Source organism: Scylla paramamosain, chromosome 2 (assembly GCF_035594125.1).
Source record: "Scylla paramamosain isolate STU-SP2022 chromosome 2, ASM3559412v1, whole genome shotgun sequence".
NCBI classification, from domain to species: domain Eukaryota; kingdom Metazoa; phylum Arthropoda; class Malacostraca; order Decapoda; family Portunidae; genus Scylla; species Scylla paramamosain.
The window spans coordinates 5,596,320-5,620,000 of record NC_087152.1 but is presented as its reverse complement, the minus strand read 5'-3'; the positions used below and the strand labels follow the sequence as shown (position 1 = coordinate 5,620,000).

Sequence of the window (23,681 nt, the reverse complement as noted above, 5' to 3'; positions counted from 1 at the left end):
TTGTGTGCTGAGCGCATAACAGAAGTGATAGTGTCTGGCATGGAGGCGTACATTCCTCACTCTTTTTCTCGACTTAAACCTTCCAAACCTTGGTTTAACACAGCTTGTTTTCGTGCTATACATGATAGAGAGGTGGCCCACAAAAGGTATTTAAGCCTTCCATCACCAGAATGTCATGCACTTTATATTTCTGCCCGGAACCATGCCAAGTCTGTTCTCTAACTAGCCAAAAACTCCTTCATTAACAGAAAGTGTCAAAACCTTTCAAGATCTAACTCCCCTCGTGACTTCTGGCATCTAGCCAAAAATATCTCCAATAACTTTGCTTCTTCTTCTTTCCCTTCTTTATTTCAACCAGATGGCACCACTGCTATCACATCTATTTCTAAAGCTGAACTCTTCGCTCAAACTTCTGCTAAAAACTCTACCTTGGACGATTCTGGGCTTGTTCCTCCCTCTCCTCCACCCTCTGACTACTTCATGCTACCTTTCTATGCTATGCTTCATGCTTCAGGAAGTAAACATTTCACGCAGGGAAGCCACAGAACGCTTGACTTCTGATCTTTCTAAAATTTCTGACTGGGGCAGAGCAAACTTAGTATTGTTCAATGCCTAAAAAACTCAGTTCCTCCATCTATCAACTCGACACAACCTTCCATACAACTATCCCCTCTTCTTTAATGACACTCAACTGTCCCCCTCTTCTACATTGAACATCCTCGGTCTGTCCTTTACTTATAATCTGAACTGGAAATCTCTAGCTAAAACAGCTTCTATGAAGTTAGGTGTTCTGAGACGTCTCCGCCAGTTTTTCTCACCACCCACAGCTGCTAACTCTGTACAAGGGCCTTATCCGTCCATGTATAGAGTATGCTTCACATGTCGGGGGAGTGGTTCCACTCATACTGCTCTTCTAGACAGGGTGGAATCAAAAGCTTTTCGTCTCATCAACTCCTCTCCTTTAACTGACTGTCTTCAGCCTCTCTCTCATCGCCGCAATGTTGCATCTCTAGCTGTCTTCTACCGCTATTTTCATGCTAACTGCTCTTGTGATCTTGCTAACGGTATGCCTCTCCTCCTCCCGCGGACTCGCTGCACAAGACTTTCTTCTTTTTCTCACCCCTATTATGTCTACCACTCTAACACAAGAGTTAATCAGTATTCTCAATCATTCATTCCTTTCTCTGGTAAACTCTGGAACTCCCTGCCTGCTTCTGTATTTCCACCTTCCTATGACTTGAATTCCTTCAAGAGGGAGGTTTCAAGACACTTATCCTTCAATTTTTGACTATCGCTTTGGACCATTTCAGTGGGCATTTTTTTTTATTGGATTTTTGTTGCCCTTGGCCAGTGTCCCTCCTACATAAAAAAAAAAAAAAAAAAAAAAAAAAAATATATATATATATATATATATATATATATATATATATATATATATATATATATATATATATATATATATATATATATATATATATATATATATATATATATATATATATATATATATATATATATATATATATATATATATATATATATATATATATATATATATATATATATATATATATATATATATATATATATATATATAATAAAATAAAATAAATAAATAAAAAGATGTGGATAGGAACTAGACCCGTTTCGTTGACTCGTTAGTTTATTCAGTTACGGTTAAACCTGACAAGAACGATTTCGGGATCCTAAGTACATATATTGGTCAATACACAGATTATAAGTATAGCAACAATTACATTCCTTACGGTTCACAACGTATATAGTGTCTCAACATCGAAGCCTATAGAACAATGTTGTGTCTTCAACTTACGTATTCGGGGTCTATTGAACAATCCTGGGTACTTTGCTGTCCGTTTTTCACACCGTTCTACCAGTGACGAGAGTACAGGTCTTCTCACAACAGCAGGCTTCCCTCTGCCTCTCGGCCTAACGCGTCGAGCCGGCCCTAACCAGAGGGATAAAGCGCCCCTCTACTCTGTCAGGTCATAGGGACAGAGGTCAACCTCGGAGGTCCCTTGAGTCAGCACAATTATTCATCTCCCCTATCTCCCCCGTTAATGCTGTCTCGACACCTTCGGATATAAACATCGGACCTCAGTACCATCCTACACCATCGCCTCGCTCTACTTCCCGTCTTCACTACTACAATTAACTATTTCCTTCCTTTATATGTCCTTACGCCTTCTGCGATTACGCCTTCTGGCGGTAATATATATATATATATATATATATATATATATATATATATATATATATATATATATATATATATATATATATATATATATATATATATATATATTGAAACGTACCCCAACCGGCAGACAAGGGGCGGCTCACACCGTTGCGGAGTTTCGGGGCGTGTATCGATGAAGACTACCTGGGCGACTGGGAACAGCTGCGACTCTGACGCACCCGGTCACTCTCGTGAGAACAGTCACACAGAGCAGGGAGAAGGAAATACGCCTTTCCTTATGTCCGTATATTACACAGCAGTACACAAGTCACCGTGCAATACAGTCACGACACACAGGCAGGCACAGGGGCGCCAGGCACTCGCACGGTCACAATTAGTCACACGCAAACTCTACTCGCAGGGATTCAATTCGTTTTCCCTTGTCTTCTTCCTCACATATCTTGTCACCCTGCGGTGTCGATAGTCTCTCTCTGTCCCTCAGTGCCACGGGGTGCCTCACATCCTGCTTCCCATGTCACCATCTCTGTTAGGCGACACTTAACTACACCTATTCTAGCTTGTAAGATATAAGTACGAGTCATGCAGAATATCAATACTGGTAAGGATAATTGCTACTTATACTATACATGCACTCACACTCACAACTACAATTAAATGGTACCGTATGCCAATTATTCCATGGTTAGCTAACCCTCACACACACACACACACACACACACATGACCCCAGGCCTTCAGAGGTCAACCTATAGGCTTGTCAGCTCTCTTTCCATTAGCTCTGCAGATAACGGCGCCAGCCTCTTGAACGAGCCACACAACGCCGCTAGCTAAGTCACCCACACACGTACTCATAATTATGTACTCACTTATTTTTTTATTTATTTTATTTTTTTTTTTATGTAGGAAGGACACTGGCCAAGGGCAACAAAAATCTAATAAAAAAAATGCCCACTGAAATGCCAGTCCCATAAAAGGGTCAAAGCAGTGGTCAAAAATTGATGGATAAGTGTCTTGAAACCTCCCTCTTGAAGGAATTCAAGTCATAGGAAGGTGGAAATACAGAAGCAGGAAGGGAGTTCCAGAGTTTACCAGAGAAAGGGATGAATGATTGAGAATACTGGTTAACTCTTGCGTTAGAGAGGTGGACAGAATAGGGGTGAGAGAAAGAAGAAAGTCTTGTGCAGCGAGGCCGCGGAAGGAGGGGAGGCATGCAGTTAGCAAGATCAGAAGAGCAGTTAGCATGAAAATAGCGGTAGAAGACAGCTAGATATGCAACATTGCGGCGGTGAGAAAGAGGCTGAAGACAGTCAGTTAGAGGAGAGGAGTTGATGAGGCGAAAAGCTTTTGATTCCACCCTGTCTAGAAGAGCAGTATGAGTGGAACCCCCCTAGACATGTGAAGCATACTCCATACATGGACGGATAAGGCCCTTGTACAGAGTTAGCAGCTGGGGGGGGGGGTGAGAAAAACTGGCGGAGACGTCTCAGAACACTTAACTTCAGAGAAGCTGTTTTAGCTAGAGATGAGATGTGAAGTTTCCAGTTCAGATTATACTCGTAAGTAAAGGACAGACCGAGGATGTTCAGTATAGAAGAGGGGGACAGTTGAGTGTCATTGAAGAAGAGGGGATAGTTGTCTGGAAGGTTGTGTCGAGTTGATAGATGGAGGAATTGAGTTTTTGAGGCATTGAACAATACCAAGTTTGCTCTGCTCCAATCAGAAATTTTAGAAAGATCAGAAGTCAGGCGTTCTGTGGCTTCCCTGCGTGATATGTTTATCTCCTGAAGGGTTGGACGTCTATGAAAAGACGTGGAAAAGTGCAGGGTGGTATCATTAGCGTAGGAGTGGATAGGACAAGAAGTTTGGTTTAGAAGATCATTAATGAATAATAAGAAGAGAGTGGGTGACAGGACAGAACCCTGAGGAACACCACTGTTAATAGATTTAGGAGAAGAACAGTGACCGTCTACCACAGCAACAATAGAACGGTCAGAAATGAAACTTGAGGTGAAGTTACTGAGAGAAGGATAGAAACCGTAGGAGGGTAGTTTGGAAATCAAAGCTTTGTGCCAGACTCTATCAAAAGCTTTTGATATGTCCAAGGCAACAGCAAAAGTTTCACCAAAATCTCTAAAAGAGGATGACCAAGACTCAGTAAGGAAAGCCAGATCACCAGTAGAACGGCCTTGACGGAACCCATACTGGCGATCAGATAGAAGGTTGTGAAGTGATAGATGTTTAAGAATCTTCCTGTTGAGGATAGATTCAAAAACTTTAGATAGGCAGGAAATTAAAGCAATAGGACGGTAGTTTGAGGGATTAGAACGGTCACCCTTTTTAGGAACAGGTTGAATGTAGGCAAACTTCCAGCAAGAAGGAAAGGTAGATGTTGACAGACAGAGCTGAAAGAGTTTGACTAGGCAAGGTGCAAGCACGGAGGCACAGTTTCGGAGAACAATAGGAGGGATCCCATCAGGTCCATAAGCCTTCCGAGGGTTTAGGCCAGCGAGGCTACCTTATACACACAGCATGCTCATGTGCTCGCCTGTAGGGTTGCTACATATACGCGTCTGTAACAATAGTAATATATATATATATATATATATATATATATATATATATATATATATATATATATATATATATATATATATATATATATATATATATATATATATATACTTACACACACACACACACACACACACACACACACGTTCGTCAATGTGTGTGAGATGTGAAATATTTATTCATATATAAATATGTTTAGTATTTACAATAAACACTTTTCTATTTTCTCTGAAGCCTGTTCTGCCTGTGTAAGAGAACGAAATGTTCGAAGGTATATCTAAAGCAAATGTTCAAGGTCACAGCGTAAAATTTATGCATTTGCTCTTTACTGTTGATAGATAATCCTAACTTTTTGACCTAGATGGTTCATGTGAGATAGTCACCGCGCGCACACGCGCGCACATGTGTGTGTGTGTGTGTGTGTGTGTGTGTGTATATATATATATATATATATATATATATATATATATATATATATATATATATATATATATATATATGTGTGTGTGTGATACTGAATATCCGTTTCACATACTAAAAAAAAAAAGAAAAAAAAAGTTTATGTGCTCCTGTTGTAATTGAAATGGAGAACATAATAGTAGAAAACTTGTATTATGAAAAGGAAAGAAGTTAAACATATATGTAGATTATATTATGAAATAGCAACCTCCGAAACGGTGGTCTGCATTGAAACATAAAACGTGAAATTTGACATACGGGACACCCACTGACAGCAATTGATGAAGTATTCCTTTTTAGTGAATTTTAACAAGTTAACGTCACTGGGGATGTTATGGCTGAAGAGTAACTGTAAGGTGGTCATCGTGACTGTATACAATGTAACATTTATAAGATAATTACATGAAGTAATATGAACCAGTGGTATACTGCCTGCATTGCGTTGGCCTGTGAGATTCGTACTGCGACTGACTATTTTCTGCTAAATATCTCGCTACGTTAAATATATTTCACTAGTTTTCTTAGTTATGATTCTACATAACATCATTATTAGTATAGGCTTATCTTAAAATGAATGATGAAAATTACATTTGTTTGTGAGGTACAGTACTTGGTGCCAGATATTTTTCCTAACAGCGGCAGCAGCGCTGCCGCTGAGCCGAGGCAGTGGCACTGTGGCGGCGGTGGTGACTGGTGGTGTGGTAGGCGGTGTTGATGGGAGGCCAGAGGTTAGAAATCTTCTGTTGTTCGGTAAGTGTACCATACAACTCCACTGTTAATGACACATCAGTTATAATGAATGTTGTGTTCAAATGACGCAGACTGTTACAGTTCAGTGTCTGGCGGTGCCATGGGGGATAGCCTTATAGTGACGCTGGAATTGCATCCAGCTTAGGGACTGGTGTGTGGGGCACCAGACATGACCTCTCCCAATATTAAAGTGATTATATACATAAAAAAAAAAAAGTGAGAAGGGTTTGTAAGTATACGTGGTTCAATGGAGCTCATTTATATTGTGTCTTTTTATACACGTCCTTGATAAGTGTTGTGATTGTAGACTTCCTTGAATGGCATTGCTGGGGGGTGGGAATTAGGTCATGTCACATAGAAACTAGAAGCGGCCTTATTCTTTAAAGTGTGGGTAGTTAAAGAGATTGGATTAGAACTGCAACATGTATTTTTTCATTAATCTGTTACCAGTATTATGGCTAAGGCAGTAAGAGGGTAATGGTGGCACCTGCCCCCACCGGGTAAATTATTTGAATTACACCTGTCTGACTCTGGCAGACGAAACCATTCTTTGATATGGTAACCAAAATCATATGGAGCACTTCATTGTTATAAGTATTTCCATCAATATTTATTTTTTCCAGACCCAACAACCAAGGTGTCATGCAATATCAGAAGTGATTCTTTAAAGAATACTATAATTGCAAGGGTAATGATTCTTATGACAATGAAATGTGCAGTGTTCAATACCAGAAAAATAGTCTCATCATCGTGAAATTATTATAATTTCATAATAGTACATAAGCATGTTTGATTAAGGTTAATATTACTGATTGATATAAGGAAAGTTGCTTAACTTGCATTTGTTGAATACCATCCCTTACCATTAGTATTAACCCTTACTCTAGCACATATTCTCAGAAATTTATGTGGAAATTATAATTAGTATATATTGCTACTAAGTTGGTCTTCTGCTCAGTAGAAGAGAAGGGAAGGCAAAAGCCTGATTCCTCTCCCTACTTCCTTGCTTTATTCACAAAATCTTCAGATTGCAGGTGTCTTTTACTACACACTTCATCAGACTCTGTACTTCTCACACGAGTTTTGCAATCAGTCACATATTCATGACTCTCTTGTCTTGGAAGGAGTCCAGTAAAATAGACACTTGCCAGCCTACACAATGCCCTAACCTTTTATCCCACAAAGGTACAAAGATCCATAGGCTTTATACCACAAAAATACTAAGATAAGTACAACAAATGTAAATAAGGACAAATTCAGTTATTATAGATACTCAACTTTCACTTTCTTCTAACTCCAGTGGTTTTCTTTAATGAAGGCTCAGGAGACCTCTGCTACACCGCATCTGCAACAATGAACCCCCACCACACTTTGTAAAAGTGAGCACCCTCACTCATCAGACAACTTTCAATTCCTTAAATTAACAGTTAATTTCAGACAGCACTATTCCTCAAAATATAATCTTTAGTCCACATAGGGACCTGACAATTTCTTCAGGGTCTAGCACCTTCCAAATATTCCTCCTGTCGGGCTGATGGTTCCTCCAGGGCAACCTCCACATTTCCGCTCAGTAATGGGGTACCCGGCAAAGCTAGCCCAGCCTCAAACAACAACTCAGGAGTGCAGTCCTCCAGCTGATCATCCCCAGCCTCATCTATGGAGACTGCAGAGCTGGCCTCATCTTCGTCAGAAATAGAAGCCTCAGCATCTGATGCCTTGCCCCAGGTGAAGGCTCCGGGGCTGTAGTATCTCCATAGCTGGTCTGCATGCACTACCAGCAGCTAGGTCCTAGGTCCCCACTGGATCTGGAATGTCATGTTGGTGATGCTTTCCTCCACAGTGTAGGGCTCCTCACAGGGATTTTGCAGCTTGGGTGACAACCCCTTTTCTTTCTGGGGTTGTACAGGCAAACTAACTGTCCCTACATTGCCAAAGACCAGGGACTTGATGATTTCTCTGTCATACCCTGAGCCTCAACTTTTCCACTGCCTTCTCAATCTCCAACCTCCAAGCCAGGGTGATCCTTCTTGGTCATGTTTTGATGGGTCTGGTGCCACCTGTGTAGATGTGGTGCTTGATGAGGTCTGTGCAGTCCAGATCATGTTCTTGGGAAGATGTCCGCATAACGTGACAGCAACCACCCCAACTCATTAGGCAAGTAACACTTCTCTGCTGTAAGTCTGTCAGGTGAGGAGGAACTCCAGCTTCATGTTCCCTGGGATCACTGGGCACAGCTTCCATGTCATTGCATGAACTTGCACGAGCCCATCAGCACACCTTCCAGTATCTCCTGTGGCTTGGTGGAGGGATTGGTGACCACCACTTGCCCTATCTCTGTCCCTGATAGCACTAGGGCCCTCCCAATGAGTATGCCATCTGAAAGTAGTGGCAAAGAAGAGCTAATCAGGATCTCACCCTCTTTCTCCTGGTTAAGGTGGCAATGGAAGCTGACCTCTGACGGGGAATGCAAGTGGCCTGAGCCGCAAACACCTGCACATCACTGCTTTCCTCCAGCAGTGGCACCTCCTTATTGGTGCAGTTATCAATAGCTTAAGCTGTGTTGGCAGGACAGTCAAGGGTGACTAAAATCCACTCACTCCTTGGTGATCATCTTGGCCTGATAAGTAAATGTGTCAGACTTGTGCTTCCATGAGTGTTTGACAGAGTTGATCCCCAGTAGGAGCCTCTCATGGCTTGTTTATTGCACCTTCAGATAAATTTTTTGGTGTTTCCTTGATGCTCCAAGGCAGAGTATCATAAAGTAATAAGGGGACTAGAAAAATGGAAAGATACCTAGTAAGGAATGATAGAAAAACATGGGGGTGGTTATTATGTGGGGAGATGGTGGCTGAATGGTCAGCACTCATTTGTGATAATTTTGATGACTTAAGTCTTGGTGGAAGCTGGCCATTTTCAACCTACTGCCAAGTAGCTAAAGATTACCCACATACTTTCAATCCTGTCACTGACCATGAGTGTATGAGGGAGCTCTGGGGGATTGACATAAACCTTTGCTGTGCTGTCATTCAAAAATGCTGCCTGTGCCACCACAGGTGGGGCAAGCAGTGAGCCTCTTAGTTTCCCCCCCAAAAAAAAATAGGAGGTTCTATTAACTTTCAAAAACAGCTCCTGGTACTGTATGCCTAGAACATAGAAGGAATTTTTAAAAAGCAGATGCCTAAACTATGTGGTAAAATTTGGCTGCCCAAATAGAACTGTGGTAATCCTTTCATGTTCAGATATTGATTACCTTCTGATATGTGGTATTGTCATTCATGTTAATTTTGCCTGTTATCAAAAATGTGTATTATAGTAATTGCCAAATATTGGATGCTGGGCTGTGCATATAGTTAAGAGGTTGTTGGGTGGAGTGAATGTGCTGGGCAGCTGTGCATGGGTGTAAAAATTTGTTTCATGTTTGTTTTTGAAGTGGTAGGATATCCTGCCAGGAGGTGTTGAGCTTTCCACTCCAAAGGCTTATCTTTTGTTAAAAACTTATGTGTTATCTTGGAAGTATTATGAATAATTAAAAAGCCAAGGAACACCAGTTCATTACTGTTGAAGGACACAGGTAAGGATAAATTGTGAAAATCAGGTAGAGGATTTTGCTGAAGAACAAGACTCGGTTAAAATGCATCTTGCTGCACTTCCATGCCAAGAGAAAGAACATTTATATGTTCTCCCCTCCCCCTTGCAAAAAGAAAAAAAAAATAATAATAAATAAATAAATAAATAAATAAATAAATGAAATAAATAAATAAAATAAAATAAAATAAAATAAAGTGAAAATAATAGATTGCTTGAAATTTAGAGTGATACCAGTAATATACATAAGGTATATATTGTTGTGAGGTATATATTGTTGTGTTCAGAGTTGCAATGATAAAACAACACACAATTTTCCTTCTTGTTCTGTTTCATGCTTATATGTTATTATTGATCAAAATACAGTAAACTAAACATATTTGGAAAAAATGCCAAGGAGTATCATAATAATTATAATAGTATCCTATGTTGAATAGCTTTAGGGGGTAGTTGATATAAAATGTTTGCATGTTGGTTAATTTCTACTTGTGTTTTTAAAAATCTTGTTTGATTATTATCTTATTTATTTTTTTGTCTATACCCTTATACAGCTTCAAAATTACACCTGTTTGAGCTCTCTTTGATGAATAGTCACTGTGCTGTGAACATTGGAAGTAAAACATTTGTATGCAACTGCATGAAAGGCATGGCAGTGAAGGTGTGTGAAAAGTGTAGTTTTGACTGATGCCCATAATAGGAGTGATTTAGCTGAAATATTTTGGAGTTGGAGGTGATAGGCACAAAGAATATTCATTATTTTAAAATTATGCTGAATAAAAGAAGATGCATGAAGTATGTAGTCTTAGTTCCAATCCATCATTGGTGAGTGGTAAACGTACATGTACGTATATACACTGGCAGTACATATGAATAGAAACTTATGCAGAAGCTGAAACCATCACTGATGTCAATTCTACCATAGAAATTTGTGTGGTAGCTTCAAGAAGGTGCAGTGGCAGCAGCAGCATCAGGAGCCATGAGTTGCTGTGTGTGCCTCTGGGTGATACTAGCAGCTGGGGTCGTCACAGTCAGTGGCATCAATGTGGTGAGTAGACCCCAGATATACAAGTGACAATATTGCAGTGACACATGTGAGAAAGAATATACAATGTAAACAGGACATTTCATTTATTTTTTAAAAGCTAGTGTTGACTATTCTAGATTTTACACCATTTTCATTGCATGAACAAAATTATCATAAGTTATGAATTTTTTCTTACTTCAAGATCATAATTTAGTGATTATAGTAAGTCAGGAAATTGTAAATCTTACTTATACCTGTATCGGTGTGGTAAAATCTGTCTCTACAAAAAAAAAAAAAAGTGATCATGGTTGTGGTATTAAAATTATATCCATAAAACTAAATGTAATGGAATGTAGCCTAACATGCTCTATCTCAACTCTTATTTAACTTAACATGAAGAACAATCTATGTATACTAGATATATCTTTAAACATCATACATAACTGAGTATAGAATTGCATCTTCTTGCAGTAGACACTGATTTTACCAGATTGTAGTCTGTCAAGAGGGAGAGGGAGAGAGAGAGAGAGAGAGAGAGAGAGAGAGAGAGAGAGAGAGAGAGAGATGCATTTGATGGATGAATACATGAACAGATGAGGCTCTGGTATTAGAACAGATAATGCATGATCTTTTTTTTTTCTGCTGCCAGAAAGAAGTAAGCACCATAAATGAAGCACAAACCACATGCCACCCTCCACGAATCCTTGAGGACTCCAATCTCCTGCATGTAAGTTTTTTTTTTTTTTTTCAGTCATTATCTTGTGTGTACAGTCAAGGTTTGCATGACATAGCAGTAAAAATAAAATTGTTCAAGCTAAAAGAGCAAAAATAATATTCATAATAATAATGATGATGGAGATCTACAGGTAATATAATACTGTAATAAAAAATAAAATCAAGGAAATTAGAGAGGGGAAGAGGACTGAGTACATGTCTTGGAATAGGAATAGGAAAGTGAAGGAGTTGGTAATGGAAAATAAAAGAAGAGTGTGTCAGAAAGGTGAGTGAAAATTCAGTGAGTTGTGGAAGCCAGTTGAGAGAGAGAGAGAGAGAGAGAGAGAGAGAGAGAGAGAGATGTATTTTAGAATCTTGTGTAGAAGAAAGGAGGTTAAGGAAGTAAGGATTATTTTAAATGTTTGTTGAACAAGAATGCAGTAGAAGAAGCAAGGCCTTGTCTCTTACACTGTTCGTTTATCCACTGCCATCTTTTACTTTATACATCTAGTGGTTTATTCTGTCTATTTTCTTTTGTAATCTGTTTCAGTACACCTTTTTTTGTTCTCTACTCAACCAAAAAGAAAATAAATCAGTCACAAAGGATGGAGGAATGGTATAAAGGAAACATTGTCATAGAAATAAGAATTTTGGATACTGAGGGACATGTATGGAGAAATCTGAAGGGGAAGAATGCAAAAAGCAATATATATATATATATATATATATATATATATATATATATATATATATATATATATATATATATATATATATATATATATATATATATATATATATATAATGCATGTTTCTGCACATAAGAGAATGGATATATCATTGTGTGTATATACTTTGTGTGTATACATGATACTTTATATTTTTGAGGTTTTAACTATTATTTATTACCGTTATTTTCTAGGTTGAGTGTGAGGGGCTTAAAACCTTGCAGAATGTAAGGATGCTCCTGAAAAAAAGAATATGGGTACGCCTTGGCTCCCTCACCATTGCCAACTCTAACCTGACCACTGATCTCTCGGTAGATGACCTGGTGTACTACCCTGCCCTCCACACCCTAACCCTAAGGAGAAGGTTAGGCTGTGGGAAACAGTGAAATTGTAGTGTGTAATTTATGATTTGGTATTATCTTTGTACATTAGTCATCTTTTTTTATTGTCTGCTCCTTTAAACAGAGTATCCAAAGGGAATATGATGACAAATATGAAAGTGTAGTGCTCTTGTATTTGGTTTTGTGTAGTAATGAATTATTCTTTTTGACCATTATATTTCAGTCGATTGCATGACTGGAAGGAGTCACAAATGTCTTCAGTTCCCAGAGTAAGAAAGCTGGTGATTGACCAGTGTTGGGACAATGACACGTTCCTTGCCAAGGTGAAAGAGCTCACTCTTACAATCAGTCCAAAGGTAAATTGGTACTCCTTGTTCATATCATTGCATGTATTTGAAATTGTTAAAGCATGTAATTTCTTTTTCAGCTAACTTAATTCACCATCAGATTTAAGACTAAAATAAGTATATTTCATATTAAGGGTCACATAATCCTCTATGAATTGCCACATCTTCATCTGTATAGTTGAAAATAGTAGTAACCACATGTATATCTTACAGTTGCAAGATGCTTTCCCAGATGTGGAGGAACTGTATCTCCTTGACCTCTTCATGCCATTCATTCCTGAACTCAGCAGCATGAAGAACCTGAAGAAAATTGTCATTGATAGTAAGGAATATGGCTTCAGAATCTCTTGTCATGATGCAATTTTTATATATTTTTTAATTTTTTAAAATTTATTTATTTATTATTTTTTTCAGTGTAGGACTGAAAAATATTAGGTTGAAACCTTAGCTATGCACTAGTTCTGTGACCAGAAAATGTTCATATCACACTTGAAATGTACTCTGTGATATGTAATTTTAAGTATAAAAAATATATGGTTTGTAAATTTCATTTGTTATTCTTGTGAATATTGTCCATTACATTTATGGTCATATCAGAAGGAGCAGCTAAGTGTGACCCAGAAAATCTTTGGATGCTGGAATGGTACAATGCTGGCAAGCTGGAGATCAACTCAACACTCTGCTTTGTTGTTGATAAAACAGAAGATGGCCTGGAATCTATGCATATGATGTTCTCATTTGTGGACCTCAAGTTGATGAAAGGCTTGAGAGATATCAGGGTAGGTGAGTGTGACTGTTGATAAATGTTTCCATTAGAGCAGGATACCCACATTATTTTGTTAGGTGATGATTTTACTAAGGGGATAGATTGAAGGTGCTTTTAGTTACTTATTCCTACTTAAAAGAATGATTTTGATATTTTATGTGCTGCAAAATCTTGGTGTATTGGAATTTATTACATCTCTCAGAATTAGGTATAATTTGTTAGACTTGAGAACCTAATGGACCAAGATAATTATGTGTGTGTGTGTGTGTGTCTATATATATATATATATATATATATATATATATATATATATATATATATATATATATATATATATATATATATATATAAAACCCTGTACTGTTGTACATGTGGTACTGGACACCAAAATATTTTTCTCCTTTTTTTTTCCATATTAAATTTTTGTTTTCCTCCTACATACCAGCAGTTATTTCCATTCATCATGAATTGAACAATTTATCATGATTGTTTTTACTTATATCCTTTTCAGACTGCCATTGATGACTGTCCAGTGCCATGTCACTGTGAGATTTATGGTTATCAGAGGATGGTAGAACCTATTACAACTGTCGATTGTACTTCAGCTAACTGGACACAGTTACCAGACTTGATCCCAAGCCATACCCGCAGACTCATCCTGACTAACAACCGTGTGAGTTTTCTGTCTTGCCTTATTTCATTATTTTTAAATTCATGAGTGAGAATGAGATTATCAAGAAACTCACAATGGAGTAATATCATGAGAGCAGCTAAAGTTGTATTTTTACTGTTAGTCAAAATGATGGTTGACTTTTAACATCCATACATTTATAATTTTCCCTATTTGCATACTTATGCTACTGAAGTTCATGGTGGATCTATGTTCCCTTACCTTTGCTGGCTCTTCTTAATAGTGGATGTTCACAGACAATCTAGGGACACTGCTGCCATGGTCATCCTGTTAAAACAAAAACTTATGCTTAATCACACATTGTATCCAAACCACAAATTAAGAGAAAAGTAAATAAAAATACTTTTTACTGAATGTCTGATAATTATGAATGACACACAGTTTTGTGGTAAATCTGTAGACACTATCTAATGTGGCAAGTTATTATACAGACCTGTACTACCTCACTACCAACCCAAAATTACTGCCATTCTGGATGGACATGGTTGCTGTGAAGTATGTTAAAAGACAAGATGAATTTAAGGAAATGGAAGAGGGTGTAGTGCAAGAAGTGGCTTTCCTGGCAATCTGATGGAAGACACTTGCATCATATTTTTGCAGAATTAGTCCTGCCACATTAAATTTTATTTGGCATTTCCATGGAAATGGTTTTCAGTGTGTGTGTGTGTGCATATATATATATATATATATATATATATATATATATATATATATATATATATATATATATATATATATATATATATATATATATATATATATATATATATATTATTATTATTATTATTATTATTACTTATTATTATCATTATCATTATTATTATTTTCAGTGGAGTTATAAGACATTAATTTTATTAATTTTTCTCCATCTGTCCACAGATAACCAACATCTCCAAAGTATTCACCAATCCCTATTATCAAAGTTTGAGCTTGATTAGATTGAAAAATAACTTGGTTGACCACATAGATGGTGAACTTCTAAGCAATTACTTACATAACCACAGCAAGGACTTCAGCATCAACCTTATTAACAATAAGTTGGAGACGGTAAGTAACTCATAAATGTGTAGGTACAGTAACTTTTACCCACACACTCAAACAGTCATGAGCTGTGAGGATTGATTTATATTTAATGCTGCAGGTGCAAAGGCTGTAAGGAAGTGATCCATACTGGCAAGATGAATAGTGATAGTGTATTAAATATTTCAAAGAAACAACATGAGAAATATTGGTGATTATTAGCTCGTATGAGATGATTTCTCTGTGTAATGCTGTACATCTGTAGTTTAGTATGATGAACGGGACTGACAGTGGATACCAGTGTGTGTTATGTTCTTAGAGGGAAAAGAGAAGGTGATTTGTACCATCTTATGATTTTCATGAAGTCATTGCTTACTTTTCTTTGAACTGGATTCCTTCATCCCAGTGTTTATTTGCAAATGCATTTTCCATATATAGATGTTTAGGTATTAAATTTAATTATTGTAATACTTATCCAATATGCATTTTATTTTGCATCTATCAAGCTTGCTACTAAAATACAAAGTCCTCTCTTCATATATAATGGAATGGTAATTTAGTATGAAGACACTCAAAGAGAGGCTGCTTTAAATCTATTGCATTTAGTCTAGCCATTGACTGAGTTAAGTAGGAAGTTTTGTCTTAAAAATAGAATGTGAAATATACAACTGATTTTTAATGATTAAAGAATAAACAAAAAGCACATGATAAGTTATGATGCCTGTTAAATAAACACCTCCTGTAGGTAAGTTGATAAGTGAATGATATTCCTTTAACACAGTTTCAAAATATCTAATTGGATAAAAATATAGAAGATGAAAAATTAATTTTGCAAAAACATTTATATAAGTTAATCTATCAAAAATTACTTAAACAGAATCGTCTGTGAGTTGTCGTTTCCCATTGGAAAAGTTAAAAATGTGTACGTACAAGACAAAAACAGTGTAGACAGACTACCAAACCCAAAACCTATTGGTAAGAGATTACAAATACAAGTAATCTGATATCTTATAATTACTAGATAAGGGTTTCAGGTGAAATAAAGTCTCTAACACTGACTTTAATCCATATTAATTTATTTTTCTTGAATCAATTTCCTTTTCTGAAGTGGTTGTTACTTTCTTCACAGCTGCCTGTAAAGCACCTGGAGAGGATGTATGATGATTATACAAGAAAAGGCCACAGGTATATTCCTATCTTTCATCTTGGTGGCAACCCATGGAACTGTGATGATTGTGCCTTCCTTGTGCCTTTCCAGGTGAGATTTTTTGTTATTGTTGATTGTTTTTTATTTAGTTATTGATTTTTAATATATTTTTTAAATTCTTTGTTCTAAAAGAAGAGTTTGTAGACAAGTAAAAAAGACAAAAAACACCCTAATGATCCAACTAAATAACACAAATGGTATACGGGAAATCTTGAACAGTAGTTACTGATATTTTAGATAATGATAGACAGATCAGCAGTGCATTAGGAATGATCATAGAGGCATTATAGTGGACACAGTTAGTATGAGAAATATTTGAGGTTTGCATCGTGTTTGCTTATTGAGGGGACTGACCGAGTTAATTTCTGTTTTCATTATTTATCAACCAGACTGTACCAGATTTTTATGAACTATAAAGTTCCTTTAGATGAGCTATTTGTATAAGTTTCATTAAATTTGGAGCAATTGTTTTTCTTTTTTTAGGGAAAATACAAAAAATTGAGGTTTAGATGTTTTGACAAGTTTTCTTGGATTTTCTTGAAATTTGTCTCAAGATACTTTGATAATTTTCTAAGAAAATTCTGTGACAGGTTTTTTATTTTTGGTTTTATTGTTGAGAGAAAAATATCCAAAAAATTTCCTCATTTGGATACAGTGGCACCTTGGTATACATCCTGAATCCATTGCAGATCATTGGACTTGTACCAAACAGGACATATACATGAAAAAAATACCTTTGTTATTGGCATATTATACAGTACATTGATTATAATTATACATTTTATATACCATCAAATTTGGTAAATACGAAAGCAATTAGATGAAATAAATGAGAATTTAACCTCACTTTACCTTGCTGAGATGAGCTGAGTGCCTACTAGGATGGTACAGAGAAGGGAGGAGGAGATGTTACTGTTTGGAAGGAGAGTCCTGCCAACCTGGCAGCATTGCTCGTGGGTGTTGTGACTTTATCTTGAGAGAGGTAAACAAGGATAGTGCGTGGTGTTGTCACTCATTTTGACCCATACAAGTTCTGATGAGTTGTATTCCAAACAAAGATCGCATACCAAGCAAATTTTTTTTGTGTCCAAACTGGACGTATACCAAGTTGGACTTATTCCAAAGCGGATGTATACCAAGGTTCCACTGTATTTCTCTTAAGCTAGGAAAAAACCTATACACTCGATCAAAATTCTGTCACATAATTTTTTTAGGTATTTTAATTACCTTTCTAATGACACTGGAATAATGAAAATCAGATAATAAATGGCAGAGAAATATACCTCAATATCTCAGTAAGTTAGTTTTGAGATGCAGGGCTTTAAAGTTCAAAGGGATGCTCATATGCATTTCATCTATATATAGCTATATAATACTGGAATTTTTAGGTGCCAAGTGTTGTAATGTATTTGTTTTTAGTTGTAGATGATTTTGAACCTTAATTGCAATTGTGTTAGATTCACAGATGACCTGTTTCGTTGGCATCTGGAATCTCTTTGATGGAACATTGCACACTTCATTTTTACAATGAGGGCATACCACACTGATGCATGTGGCCCAGTGATTGATGGTGTCAAGCCAGGGACTTTTTTACATTTTGTTTTGGGACAACACATGTCTACCAGTGGCTGAAGTTGCTCCACTAAAACTAAAACATTATCCCCAATGAATGAGATTTTCTTCATTGCTCTCAAAATTTTTTGATCTCTTCACTAAGAGATTCTCTTGCTAGAAGAGACAATGATGTTGTTGAAGGCACTGGCTGTAATTGTACAGCAGCAGATAAAACAGAAGTAGTAGTTGGGGCAGCAGAGGCAGAAACATAACTTGTATGTGGAGTGGGAGATGAGCAGGAAGGACAGACGTGCTGATGTGCCGTGAGGCTATATACGCTCACCTTCATGTTGTTCTCTGCTCACAGCTAATATCTGGCATGCTTTTGCCAGTACCTTGCTCCTTTGGTTAAGGTAAGACTTCCTCTTACCTATCATGTTGAAAGAGAGGAAAAAGCAAGGAGTGAGTGAATGCTAAGTGGGTATAGAAGTTGGTGAAAGAGAGCATCATTTATTCCCTCCCTCTCTCTAGGCATGTACAACATGCACTGAGGCTCTTCCTCACCAGGCTGTGAAAGGGAACTTCCATATGCCACTATAAAGAAAACTGTTCCTTGTAAACTTTTTTTTTTTAATATTTTCTACAACCATCTCCAAACTACAGTGACTTTGACTGAGTGACTGAGTGTGAATGGGGGGCATTTAAATGGGTATTTAAATGTTATTTAAATGTGGATGATGAATTATTGTGTGTGCATTGTGAAGCACTAGGCCTAAGGATGCCATGAGATAATTTTTTGCATCTTTCAATATTTTTTGGATTTTCAACTAAGCTGGTCCCTCTGAACAAAGTTTGACTGGATAGAAACAGACCAAACTGATTAGCTTCATTCCAGGACCATCCTCTGCTTATAGAAAACTGTTAAGTGAAGATAGCAATAAAGAAAAGGTAGAATGGTAAGGTTACTGAGATGTTGAGTCTTCAGTTTTGTGAGACTTAAGAATGGTAACTGGTTAAAAGTAATTATTTAAAATAGTACAGTTTCCAGATGGAATGTGCAGAGTGGTATCATCAGCATATGAGTGAATAGCTAAATGAGTTTGACTTTGAAGATCATTGGTGAATAATAGAAAGAGAGTGAGTGATGGGACAGAATCCTGAAGAATAGTGGAGGTGATAGATTTAGAAGAACAGTGACCAGTTACCACAGCAGCAATAGAATGGTTAGAAAGGATGTTTGAGATGAAGTTGCTGAGAGAAGGATAGAAGCTATAGGAGGATAAATTGGAAATTGTAGCTTTGTCCCAGACTCTATCAAATGCTTTTGATATGTCTAATGCAACAATGAAAGTTTTACCAAAAACTCAAAAAGAGGATGACTAGGATTGAGTGAGGAAGGTCAGAAGATCAACAGTAGAATGACCACAACAGAATCCATAATGTCGATGAGATAATGTGGTTATGAAGTGAAAGGTGTTTAAGAACCTTCCTGTTAAGAGTAGAATTGAAAACTAGAAAGACAGGAAATTAATGCCTGTAATTTGAAGAGCTAGACAGTAGTTGGAAGAGTTAGAGTGGTCACTCTTTTTAAGAATAGGCGGAATATAGGCAGACTTCCAGCTGGAAAGACAGCTGGGGTGAGGATGATTGAGGAAGGCATGGAATAGTGTTCTGAAGGAGGATCTGGAGGAAAAGAAATAGACAAGTGTGTGTTGCTGGGCATGCAATCTTTAAGTGACAAAAGATGATCCACATAAGCATGGAACATGCCTTTCAGATGACAGTATCCAGGAAAGCAGGAAATTAAAGCCTTCTATTGATTATGGTGTCAATGATTACAATGATGATAATTAAATAAATTACTCATTTTACAGGAGATTCTAATTAGAGGAATCTTTATATGCATTCAACTGGCAAGATTTCATAATTTTCAGAATCTGATATTCTACCAAGACTTACAGAGAGAAGGTCTGAAGGAAATCCGTTGTGGGGAGGGAAGGTATGCTGAAGGTCAGCCTATCATTATGCTTCCAGTGAGGAGCTACTGCAAAGTTGATCCTCTTCTTGACCCCTTGGACATCCTCAACATCTGCTTGGGCATTCTTCTCCTCCTATTCATCCTCAATTTTCTCCATAATTTGGTGCAGTACCAGAGACATGGCAAGCTTCCCTGGATTATTACCAGATTCCCTTGTTGTTGACAGAGTCTGTTATATATAATGGCTGGTTGAGCTTCTCACAGATTACATAAGTGAAGGAAGGGTTAATACCTGTTGTATATTTCCGTATGGTATTATGTGTGTTCATCCCAGACTTAAAGGAGTCAGACATGAGGTTTATTGATATTAGCCTTATACATACTTATTGATAAATGTATTTGGAACATGGAATAGGCCACATCCTACACTAACTACCAAGGTACTGTGATGGTATTAGTTATTTTCTTTGGCCATGTCTTGCATGTTAAAGTAAATAACTTCATTCATTTGGTCAGTTTATTCATATTAGCCATGTTATTTATTTTTAAGACTACACTGACATGGGGATGTAGCATACATATCCTTGAACTTCATGCCCATTTTGAAATGTGACAGCAGGGCATGGGTTGAGAGCCAGGAACTTCTATCCCTTTGAGACTGAGATGAAGGAAAAGGATTTTTTTATATTAAATTTTGTTATTTTTTTCCTTTATACCACTTCAAATGCATACAAGATCCATATATTGGAGCTGGTCTATGCCTTATAGGGTGGTCTGGCAATTGCAAAAAATTACTGCCTTCCTTCCTTTCACATGCCAGTACAATCAGTGAATGCAGATGTGTATGTACTTATGGATAATATTGTTAAATGTTTACCTTGAATTTACTCTTAGTTTCTTTGAGTTATTATCAAAACCATGGTGAACATAATAGTGTTGTTTGTTGTTATGCATATGTTGGCATTGGTCATGGCCTATACACCATGTAAAGTTTTTATATTGTTTATGTTTTTCATACAGAACTTCAAATTGGAAGCTCACTTGTTAAACTGCTTGGGTATCCTATTAATTATTTTTTAGTACAATGATGGGCTTTGCCAATGGAAGGTTCCTCATTTACCTAGTCCTTGAACACTGCACACCTCTTTTGGGCAGCTTGAAAGTAACTATCAGGAAACACCATGTGCAGCTCAGCACTTAGCAGCAGAAGTTTTGATCACAGGGATATTTTTCTAACAAGTGTACTATAAATTTACAGTTTATGCAAGTCAGCCAATATTAATTATATTCTATAGTATTTCAAACTCATGATGACCCACCAGGTGTTGGTCGCTTCAAGGAGCGGCGGTGCCAAATCTAACCCACCCCCTCAGAAAACGGAGACAACCGTTCTCTTTATTTGCATGTATGACTTTGTTATAAGAATCAAGACACCCACACGTGCTTATAAGAGAGAATGAAACTCTGATATTTATTTTTCCTGATATGTTTAAGTGATATATATGATGGAATACAAAAGTATAACAAATGTGACCTTCCATCCTGGCTACCAAGAGGTGAATGACTCAGTCGCACACCTGTGTCGAGGCGACCCTTCCCCCACCCACTCCCGTTAGATTCTGGGTCGGGAGCAGGTGGCAACGTCAACTGACCTGATATGCCACATTTTTTCATGAAGTATCTTCTTTTCTTTATATATATAACAATTATTCATATCACTTACTATCTAATGCAAAAATCAAAAGGTATTTAGAACATTTCATGCTAATATACCCTGGTTAGTGGACAGTTACCAGTTTATAGTGAATGTTTGGTTCAATATGTGGCAATAAAGCGGACAACACCTGGTGGGTCATCGTGAGTTTGAAATACTATAGTGTGTTTTACTGTAAAATGCATATGTGCTGAATATATACATATATACATTTATGTTTTAATGATGCATGGTTAGATTTAGTTTGTGAAGAGATAGTTGCAAATGTTTTCGTGTTTTACTACTGCATGTGTTCTGCACTAATGTGCAGTTACATTCCTGGAAAGTAGAGTGCAGATGACCTTGTGATATTTTATTTTGTGTTCATAACTAATGCAATTATTCTGTGTTCTGCACAATTTAATTTTATGGAAAAATGGAAGGCAACAAAGGTGTTCATTGTAAAAGGCATTTAAGTGCTGATAATGTCAGGTGCTGAAAGAATGGATTTTGAAATTTCATATTATATACAGACAGCCTTAAACTACATAGACTAATCCTTACTGGCACTCCATACTGGAGGTCATGCTGGTACCCTTAGTGTAAGTGTAGCCCTGAAAAACATAAAAAATAAAAAAAAAATCAACAGGGAATGCACAAAACTATTAAACAGTAAGTTGAGATCACCATAAACAGAGGACTCCCTGTATATATATATATATATATATATATATATATATATATATATATATATATATATATATATATATATATATATATATATATATATAATGTGCAGGTATTACTAAAAGCCATGAAAATTCAAGTTAGTGTGGCAGCTAATACTTGTAATTTCACACTTATTTTGCTTAGAGTATATAATATATATTGATAGCTTCATGAAGTCTTTTAAGACTGAAACCTGCAATTTGGGAAAATGGTTACTTTTTTGATAGTCATGAATATTTTTTAAAATGCTGTTTAAATCAGCAAGGAAATTATGATGCTTTTCAATGTACAAGGACCATTAATTAATTCACTATTTGTTGAAAAATGATGGTGTAAATTTTGGTCACCTCACTATACTGTCACAAGTGAAGGACTTGTTGCCTGTTAAACTGTAATTATGAGTGATGAGTAAGTGTAGCACTGTTCTTTCACCACCAAACAATGCACAATTAGAGTGGCAGCTCACAATTCAGGAGTGTTTATTTGATTTTGTGTTCATGTACAATCTTAGAGCTCAGTACAAGAATGATTGAATCATCCAGCTTCTAGTTTTTATTGCTAGTCAGAGAGAGAGAGAGAAAGAGATATGTATGTGAAGTGATATAGAACATAAACTTTTCTTAAGTTTAGTAGCTTCTTTTCATGATGAGATTAACAGTTGTTGAGTGTACGTTAGGCAAAGATGGCAGTTTCTGCTGAAATTTTTGTGATTTAGGATTTTCAGTTAAAGACACTTGCAATTGAGTTAAACATTATTAATATTCTACATATCATCCACATATGAATATGAATGGAATGTTGTAATATTTGCTTGCCATCACATGTTCATGATGGTTGCTTGTGGTATTGATCTTGCCATATGATTATAAGTGATTCAGGAAGCAGCTTTCATAACACAATGCTAATCTTTTGCACTAATATAGACTTAAGGCTTTGTATGACAGAAAAAGCTGAAACATTGAGAAACTTTGTAAAAGAGTGAAATATATTTTTAATGATTGTGCTCTTTGTCCATATGGAAAATAAACCGAACTTATACATATTTTCTGAGTTGTCATTCCTTATGATTGCCATCCATGATTATGATAGATATAGCAGCCTTTTATTCATTGCAGAAAGAACCAGCAGTAGGAAACTTGGCCGTAAAAACCATATGCACCCATATTTTCCTAGTGCATATCTGCTTACATAATATGAACTCTTTTTATACCAGTCTCCATTTTCTTTTGTCCATAAAAATCAGCCATTCTCTCTCTCTCTCTCTCTCTCTCTCTCTCTCTCTCTCTCTCTCTCTCTCTCTCTCTCTC

General features: G+C 36.7%; 1 protein-coding gene across 3 annotated transcripts; it reads left to right on the top strand.

The window, feature by feature from the left end:
- The first annotated feature begins 5,839 nt into the window (after positions 1-5,839).
- LOC135109039 (protein singed wings 2-like) lies at positions 5,840-23,417 on the top strand. Of its 3 annotated transcripts, none has more exons than XM_064020039.1 (11): positions 5,840-5,997; positions 10,505-10,627; positions 11,256-11,333; positions 12,243-12,412; positions 12,613-12,745; positions 12,950-13,058; positions 13,334-13,515; positions 14,014-14,175; positions 15,073-15,240; positions 16,343-16,471; positions 19,909-23,417. In XM_064020039.1, the coding sequence occupies exons 2-11, from the start codon at positions 10,559-10,561 to the stop codon at positions 20,173-20,175; spliced, it is 1,467 nt and encodes a 488-aa protein (XP_063876109.1). In that variant the 5' UTR covers positions 5,840-5,997; positions 10,505-10,558; the 3' UTR covers positions 20,176-23,417. The 3 variants fall into 3 exon arrangements, with proteins under 3 accessions (XP_063876109.1, XP_063876105.1, XP_063876100.1); XM_064020035.1 differs by having other exon boundaries at positions 5,842-5,997; positions 10,520-10,627; XM_064020030.1 differs by lacking the exon at positions 5,840-5,997 and adding an exon at positions 7,546-7,722 and having other exon boundaries at positions 10,520-10,627.
- The last annotated feature ends 264 nt before the right edge of the window (positions 23,418-23,681 follow it).